This window comes from Diospyros lotus, chromosome 8, assembly GCF_014633365.1.
Source record: "Diospyros lotus cultivar Yz01 chromosome 8, ASM1463336v1, whole genome shotgun sequence".
Taxonomy (NCBI): domain Eukaryota; kingdom Viridiplantae; phylum Streptophyta; class Magnoliopsida; order Ericales; family Ebenaceae; genus Diospyros; species Diospyros lotus.
Window position 1 is genome coordinate 22,979,353 of NC_068345.1, and position 9,775 is coordinate 22,989,127.

General features: G+C 36.0%; 1 protein-coding gene across 1 annotated transcript; it reads right to left on the reverse strand.

Moving 5' to 3' along the window:
• Window positions 1-3,428: 3,428 nt before the first annotated feature.
• On the reverse strand, window positions 3,429-6,199 carry LOC127808708 (subtilisin-like protease SBT3). Its single transcript, XM_052347286.1, is given in 2 exon segments — window positions 3,429-4,560; window positions 4,562-6,199. Coding segments are annotated over 2 exon segments (2,286 nt in total). The 5' UTR covers window positions 6,025-6,199; the 3' UTR covers window positions 3,429-3,737.
• Window positions 6,200-9,775: the final 3,576 nt, after the last annotated feature.

A 9,775-nucleotide genomic window follows, 5' to 3' on the forward strand; every position in this document is an offset into this window, starting at 1 on the left:
AACAAAAATAGTCGACAGATCAAAAGGCATAGTCGACTATTTTTACTCGATAGTCGACAGATGCTAAAATAGTCGACATATGCTTAAATAGTCGACAGAACATTAAAAATAGTCGACTATTTTGAAGCATAGTCAACAGAATGATCCTGATAGTCGACTATTCTTTAGAAAAATTTGAATTTTCAATACATCCTTATTCGATTCTTTAAAAACTCATTTTGATTATCTTTAAAGCAAGTTGAGATTATCAAAAGTATATTTTGAAACAAATCACTCTCAACAAGCAAGATTTTCAAATCACTCTCAACCATACTCAATATTTCTTCTATAAGATTTCATATCTTGCTTCAAAGCTTATATACTAAAAATTCATTTTCTCATTCATATAATCCACATAGTAGAAATTGATTTTCATATAGTCATTTATCAAAAACCATTCATATAGACATTTATCAAAACCATTTCATTTCCAAGAGATATTAGATATCAAAATACCAAGAGATAGTTTTCTAAAATGAACACACTTTCAAAAACATGTTCTAGTTGGTCTTTTGCCTTAGAATTGTTTTGACCAACGATTTCAAGGAGATTCTTTTTAGATCTTAAAACTTGTTTATGCTAATCTCCAAATAATATAAAAAATCATAGATCATTTTAACAAAGCACTTTGAAATTGATTTTAGTTTCCAAACCATATGCTTTGATTGAGAGAAAATAAAAAGACATTTGAAATTTTTCATCATCAAAACTAAACACAAGAGTAAAATATCAGACATCTCTTCCTCCTAGCTAGAGCCATGGTAAGCTTTTCCCTACCAACTCGCTGGTACTCTTCATTTTCCTTACTCGCTTACTTACTTGAGCATCAGAGTATTTTATAGGGGCCGACCGCCCAGCAGAGTAACAAACCGAACCAGATAACTCTTTTTTTTCTCCCTCTCGGATCCATTACACTAGTGTAGGCGACGAATCACGGTCGACCAATTCCGAACGTCGACAGGGTAGAATCACTTACAAACCGAGTATTTTTCATAAAACTAAATCTAGTTGGGAAGTACCATTTACCTTTCCATTCTTATCAGGCTACCTCAATATTTGTGCCTTACCTTAAAATTCATGCATCATCTCGATTTGCGTGTCAACCTCAAAATTTGCACAAGCCACTTCAACTTAAGCTTCAAAACACCCTAATCACCATATTTGATTAAATAAGTATTAAAACCTATTTTTTCATAATTTCTTGCATTTTCTTTATTTTTCTCTCTATTTTTTCCTTTTTTTTTTCAATAAATCAGAACTAAATATTTCTCAAATATTTCGCTATGACAATTCATAAAATAATATTCCTGAATTTCTAAAATTTTCTAGGGAATTTTACTTACCTTAACTTATGCTCTCAGGCTTCTTTGGTATGCGTGTCATATCCTCAAAACACGTGCCCGAACCATTTTCTTGCCCAAAATCTCTGGACTATTAATAAATATCCACTTCCTATTTTTCGAGAATTTTCTTCATTTTTTTTCTATTTTTTTCCTATTTTCTTTTTTTTCTCCTTCCTTTTTCTTCTTCCTCCTCCTTCTTCCCTGCTCCCTGAACACAAACAGCCATGCCACCATTTCTTCTTTTCTTTCTTCTTTATTTCTTTTTCTCTTTCTTTTTTTATTTTCTTCTTTTTTTTTCTTCTCTTCTTCTTCTCCTTCTGTGCCTCCTGTGAGAACAGCCATGCCGCGCGCACAGCCGTTGCCTGAACCCTCCCGCCGGCCGTCGCAGCCTGCCAACGCCACCGTCAACTGCGCCCTTGACTGTCATGCAACCGCCGACGATCCCCACCGCTGCTGCCCACTCTGCGTATTGATGCCCTGCCATGGCCACGGAGCTTTGCTCTCCATCTCTTCTTCCCCATTTGCTCTCAACCTCTCATTTTTTATAGCCATTGCGCCATTGCCTCAAGCCTGCCTTGACCATCCCTCCTTGCTTGAAGAACACTTAACTTGCAGATTGAATTTGTAGGGCATGGGTTTGAAGTTACAAAACATGGCCTCACACACGCATATATATATATATATATATAGATAACTATATATTACATCAATAAATATAAGAAATTACTCATTTAAACCCCAATTTCACCTTTATTTCACCTATGCAATTCCCCAATTGTAAATACATCATGAAACACAGAATTAAATTACATTTCGATACAGAAATTTTAAAATTAATAATTCAAGGCTTAGTTTAAAAGGATGATTTTGTCCTAGTATCCTCACTAGGCTATCGTTTTATCTCAAAACTACTGAAGGGTTGCTCATTACAAAAAATCAAAATCTCCTTAGGCTTCCGTTGATTTCTCAAAAGTCCCTTACAATAATTCAATTTTGCATCCTAAATCGTAGTTGCATTTTACCTATACCGAAAATTGTTCCTGATTCGATTTCTTTCGATACCATAAATTCTATCTCGGAACGCTCAACGAGACCATATCATTTTCCTTAGACAATTTCACTCTGAAGTATTCCCTGCAGTCAATTCGGTACTTATAACTACTATCAAGCCAATTTTTCGGTATTCTAAACTTGTTTCAATTACGTGACAACCTCATGAAAATATGGGTTCTTACATTAGCGGGCTCACACTGGTCACACTGCTCTACAATTAAACTTGATCATATCTCTAGTTTACATTTGTTTGTTAAATCTCTTAAGTAGTATAACATACACAATATTATCGCTTAAGTTATATTATTATTATTAATATTAATTAATTAATCTAAAAATATTATAATTTAAGATTGAGATAGTGCCATATTTAGACATATTCAGACACAATATTCTCCCTTTTTTAAAAATTGTGTAATGATATAACCAAACAGTTAATGAAGTTACCAAATTAGGTTCAGATGTGGGGGTTTCACCCTCATTCCTAGATTTAACCAGTTGTTTTGCTGCCATTTCCAAAGCATCAATACAGTCCTTCAATCTTTGATTTGCTTCTCTTTTTGTTCATTCTTGCTAGATGTTGTTCCTTTCAATTGCCACAATTCTTTTGACATGTTCAGGAATCAAGTAATATAAAATTGAACAATAAGTTGAATAGGTTGATACTAGACACGGAGAACACACATCTCTTCATGTCCAATTGATAATAAGACACAAAACTTGTGGGTGTCTTACCTTTTATGCCGATGGAGTAAAACGAATGCCGTAGAACAAACAAAGCCAAAAAGAAAACAACGAACAGATGAGATTATAAACTGCCCCAAGTGACTAGCAAGCAATACAAATGAACTGGTGTACAAATAGAATCTTTTTTGAAATAGCTCATCCCAAAGAAATGCCCTTGAATGTTTGTAAACTATCGTAACTCGGATCAACTACAGTCCCGAGTGCAAGATTCCAGGCATAGAAGATTCAAGAATGCTTATACAAAAATCGGACCATGGAATGAAACACGTGGATGTATCTTATTATAATTGGGAGATTTGCCTGTTACACACAATTATTATGGATTTTCTAGGTACTGATATGGGACTCCCTTGCAATGCCTTAGAAGTGAGCTGCGGGGGAGCACCCCAATTTAGGATGGGGCATGACAATACTATTTGTATGCCTTAATAGTTAGAGGCGACTCACATCATTTTGAAATACATCCTAAAGAAATACTAAAATAGTTGTAAAGGACACTTCTTTAGAGACATATAACATCCAGGAAATCATGTAGCTTGGGTGGCCTTGATAAGCTTAAAGAGTAATCTCTGGTGACACCACAATTGGACTCCTTACTGTGTGTGTTCCATTATCTTCAATCCAAACAAGCGCACCATATGTCACCATGCCATTCTCGTTGCTTTCATACTTTATTGTCAAACTATACATCTTTGTCTCGTACTTCTTTTGGAAAACCAACTTGGATGGTGAGATCATAACACTAGAGCCCACCGGTGCTATCACCTCTGCATTATAAGTTGTTGCGCCATCTCCAACATTGGTAACAGTCCTTCGAAATGTTTGAACCAACGTCGTCGTTGTTCCGTTAGGGTAAAGTGCGATAAAAGATGGGTAGTTTAGATCTGGAGATGGCTGTGAGCAATCGTAAAGATTTGACCTTGTGATTGTCATGATTTGTTTGCCTGTGTAATTCATGTAGCATAGCAGATTCACGTACTCTTGTGGAGTAATATCATATATCAAACCTGGATCAAGAGCCGGATTTGGATCAATATGGCCAGAACCAATGGCCAGGGGTGAAGCAAATGAATAGTTTTGGCTGCTATCTCGAATGGGCTTGTTAGTGTTATCAAGCGGGTTCGCTGTGGTCATCATGGCGGACCGAATTGCCGATGCACTCCATTCGGGGTGAGAGCCTTTCAACAGTGCAGCCACTCCAGAAGCATGAGGACAAGCCATGGAGGTGCCAGTGAGTAGATTGTAGTCGTTAGCCAGTTTTATATTGGAGCCAATCCCGGCTGCATATTTCGTCGGTATCCAAGAGGCTAGTACTAGTGAGCCAGGAGCCATTAAATCTGGCTTCAAGATTCCAGCATAAGTTCTAGGAGGACCTCGAGGAAAAGGAAGCTACAGTTGGTGCAGGCTTTGCTCCTAGTATGGTCTCTTTGAACCTTATGCTAGCCCATGGGTTTTCACTAGTTTCTGCATATTTGATAACGGAAACTCCATCGGTTGGGCTTATCACCACACCTGGCCATGGGAAAAACTTCATCTCAAACCATTCAGGATTATCGGATATGAATACAGCAGCCGCAACTTTGGAGCCAGAAATGACACCCAACTGCAAGAAACTGTCATCGATGTCTTCACATATTATGACCCCAAAAGGGGCTTGAGCTAACGACTCTGTGGAATTACATGATGCTAGGGTCACATTGTATATTAGTGGTGACTTTACCACCAACGCCCTTGCAGGGAACGTAGTCCATCCAGTGATCGATAACCCATTCCCCAAAGTTAATGTGCCGGCAAACCAACGATCGATGTTGCCGGCAGCAACTGTCAATGTCCAAGGGATTGAGTCGAATAAGGATGCAAAGTCTGGGCCAGTGTTTCCGCCTGCATGAGAAACAAGCACACCTTTCTCCATTGCTGCAAAAGAAGATATGGCAATTGTGTTTTCATAAAAAGGAAGGTCATAGTCGAATCCCAATGAGAGTGAGACTACATGTACACCATCTGCAACTGCCTGGTCTATACCGGCAAGAAAATCGGAGTCTTGGGCTCCTTCGTCCCAAATGACCTTATATATAGCTAATCTAGCTCGTGGCGCAATCCCTACTGCCGTTCCTTCAGCATAGCCAAAGAATGAAGCCCCTTTAACATAATTTCCCGCAGCTGTGGATGCAGTATGAGTACCATGGCCATAAGTGTCCCTAGCCGAGTTCATACTTATCGTTAAATTTGGGTTAGCAGCTAGCAGTCCTTTGTTGAAATATCGAGCTCCTATGAGCTTTGAGTTGCACATGGAGGTGTTGAATTCTTGCCCTACTTCACATATTCCCTTCCACGTAGTCGGAATAGGGCTCATACCGTCGTCTCTGAAGCTAAGACTCTCTGGCCATACTCCAGTGTCAACCATGCCAATAATAACATCTTCACCGAAATTAGAAGCTGGCCATATGCCTGTTGAAGGATTGAGGGACAGGAACTCAGGAGTGTGAGTGGTTCGATGTTTAATCTTTTTGTCAGGATAAGCTGAGACAAACCCTGGTGCCTTCTTGATAGATTCAAGCTCCTCTAGCGATAACTGTGCACTAAAACCATGTACAACATTGTCATAAGTGTACACGAGACTGGGTGAAGAATGAGAGCTGTCCAATGTTTTGGGATTGGGTTGCTTTAGGGAATCAATAGCAGAGGAGTACCACTGATGGTGGGTAGCAAAGATTTTGGGCATGAGAGACTTGTCCATATGAACTATGTAGGTGGATCGCAGTGGGGAAGCTGATTTAACATGGTGAATGAACCCAAACCATGTCAAGAGACAGAGCAGAGAAAGGTTAATGAAGAATCTCATCTTCTTTTCCCAGACACTTTGTAGATCCAGTGGTTTTGCATTTGCAGGGACTCGAAATGGGTGGCTGCTTTATACATGAGCATTTTCTATAAGGTGAGATGCGTGGAGACCTTTTCAACATTTGAAATCTTAAAATATTGAAGCCTGCCGGCATGGTCAATTCTAAGTCAAGGGCTAATTAGCATTTCATTGAAAACAAAATCGCAGAGACTATATCGTATCATATAGATACAAAAGCGTTGTTATTTCAGTTAAAAAAAAGGGGGGGGGGGGGGGGTTTAAAAGTTTCAATACTTGCTCAACGAGGAAGTTACGTTGCCGTTCGTACATCACGAGGAAAGTGACAAATACCCTAATGGACACTCTCCTCTGTCTATCGATGTTTTAAAAATCAAATCGAAGAGCGAATTGACCTATTAATTATGTCATGAGTCAATTGATTTGACTGATTAAAACAGAATGGTCTGACTGGATGATGTCATATATATATATTTTATAATTAAATAATATATATTAAATATATATTTTAATATATATTTGAAATACTAATATTTTATATATTATTATGAGAAATGTTGTTATTAATTAATATACAATTAATTATATTTTATATATAATTGTTATATATGTTATTAAAGAATTAATTAATAATTAAAAATTTAAAAATAAGTGAGAGGGTGTAAAAAATCGGGGTCAACCCGATTCCCGGTTCACTGGTTCGACCAGATTTTGATTGGTTTTGACCGAGTTGAAGGAGATTTGATTTTTTAAGTTAAATTGAATCGGATAAGCCACCGATTCCTGATTAAATTGGTCCGATTGGCCGATCCATTCCGATTTTTAAAACAATACTATCTACCGTGACTCATATAAAATTTGCTTCATTTTTTTAATATTTATTAATTAAATTTATCCGCCAAGATTAACACATAAATTGAGTCGAACTTATTCATATATAAACACAATTTTTTATACAATTCTTTTTATAACATAATAGGTGCATTCTTGATTACCTTTTAAAGATAATCTCATGGACATGGTAATAACCAACCAAATTACAAGAGATGAGAGACTGTTTGGAAGAAGACATAAGCTCAAGATCTTTTTGTAAACACGTGAAACCACTCTTTGCCTGTTCTACAACCGAGGAATAACCAAGCTATTTTAATGAAGTACCTGTTATTTAACAGTTTGAAGGGATTCAACATTTATAAAGCCACCAATTTACTTAAAAAACAAAAAAATTATCAATTTTTTTTTTTATTTTGATAATGTCCTATCACGAATGCCCTCATATACTGTTCAGAGTATAAAAAAATGAGTTAAATTAGAGAATCTGGTGGCCCTTAGTTTCAATCCCAGAACAATACTCTAATCATGACGGAGCGGAGTCCAAATAAGATTGTCAAAATGATCAACTTATGCCCCCCCCCCCCCCCCCAAAAAAAAATCACCAGTTTTAACCATACTAAAAGATCAAAGCCATGCAATAATTTTTTTTTTCTTTTCTTTTCATAATTAATTAGAGAAGATGTCGGAACCTATCTATATCAGACCCGATGAGATAAAAAAAAAAAAAACAAAAGGAGTCCCAAGTGGCCGTAAACAGCATGTCTTGCATGATTTGTTCTTCTAGGTATACGAGTGATGTTCCCGGAGATATTTGTGTAAATGCCCTAAATTATAAAGAAATATTATATTTTTAGATTTGTTATAATTTTAGAGTGAATTTCTAATTTTAGCAATTCAATAACGGAACTTATCCACTTCTTACAATCACAAAACACTCTTAAAAATTATTTGCCTCCTCTGTTAAATGATAATTTAAAGGGCGAGATGAATAAAAAAAGGGATAATATGAACAATTAAACTACTTTTAATCACCACATCATTTTTTAATTGGTGTTCAAACACCAAGGGCGGACGTAGTCCATCAGCATTCAGTGGAGTCAATTGACCTCACTATTTCTTTTTTCCTTTTCTTCTGTATATACAAAATTTTTGATTATATATGTTGACCCACTAAAAATGAGAAATTTTAATTTACATCAGTCAAAAATAAGAATAAAAAATTTAATTGACCCCACTAGAAAATAAAAAAAAATTAACATTTTTTATAATAAATTGATTATACAACCCTTCCAAAATATGAAAACTCATAATTGACATTCGTAATAGTTCAAAGTACTACATTATTTATTTAACAGTCATATTTAGTGGATTCCATTAGACTAAAGCTCTAGATCTGCCACTGTTCATCTCTATACAAGTACGAATATGATTTTAGGATGAAAGATGTGGGGAGAGGAATGATGAACAAGTACCCAATAGATATAAATCCATTATCAATGGTGTTACACTATACGTTGGCTTTTAATTTAAATGAACTTTTTGTAGAAGTAAACCCTAGACAAAGTTGAACGTAACGTTTTGGATTTTTTTTTTTGGTTTCCTTTGCACCTTTCTCATCACTGTGCTTTGGGCACCAATTCGGCTCTTTGGATGGACTCTTATGGAACCGATGTAACGTTCATTCGCAAAGGCAATCGCAGAAAATCCAACCCACGTTGAAGTCTCCACCATAAAACCAAACCCATTCTTCATGGAAAAAGTTGGTGAACCAGTGGGTTCCAAACTCTGTGTTTAGTAAATTTTAATAAAATTTAGTTGGTTTTAATAAATTTTTATATTTAAAATTCAATTAAAATATACCTACCGAACTACCACATAAATAACACCTAAATTACCACATAAATAAATAAATTTAAAAACTCACCAAATTTGCACGTCCTTATCCATCTTTCACGGCCATCCCAACCCCTTAAACGTTCGCCCAGACAAACTATGTGGGACAAACACATTGATGACTTGCAATATTCTTCGAGACAATTAAATGACCGTCATTTTCTCCCCTTTTTTAGCAGTTGTCTTCACACAAATGTTGAATATTGTAATTTGTGTGGCCTGTAACGTCTATTCCCGTAGATTAAAAAATGTTTTAGACATGAAAAGGTAAATTTTCATGTGTTATTATGAGATTTAATTAAATTATATCAATTATTTTTACATTTTTAAAAATATCAATCATTTTTTTTAATTTATTTAGCATTCAACATTTTCTCCTTTTCCCTTAAATAATAATATCTTCTCTCTATGTTGCAATTACGTAAAGATTAAAAAAAATAAAAAGAAACTAGTGGTGGCCGGTGGCACACCAACACCATGGTTATGTCAATGGGTTCCTAGAACCCATACCCTCGTTGGGCTAAGAGGGAGAGTGTTCAAGACCTTATTTGAGTGAGAGAGAGAAAGACAAAATTATAAAATGTCTCATTAACCCATCTCGGGTTTCAGCCCTCAATTAAATATTTCTAGAACTAATACATCAAAATGACATAAATGCCATTGTGTGTTCAATATCAGAAATGAAAAATAACAGTACAAAATTACAATAAAACTAAACAACTAAAATAGTCTAATACTCCCTCTCAAGATGGACTATAAACATTGATAATAGCCATCTTGGAAAGCAAAGTAAACAACTGAGCAGCAGCTAAAAGTTTTGTGAATACATCAGCCAGTTGATGCTGAGTACGAATAGAGAGAAGTTTGAACAAGCCAGCAACTAGCTTGTCTCGAACAAAATGACAATCGATCTCGATGTGTTTGGTGCGTTCATGAAAAACAGGGTTGGATGCATGCAATGTGGACAGCAGCCTGATTGTCACAAAATAGTAAAGTACGAGCTGTA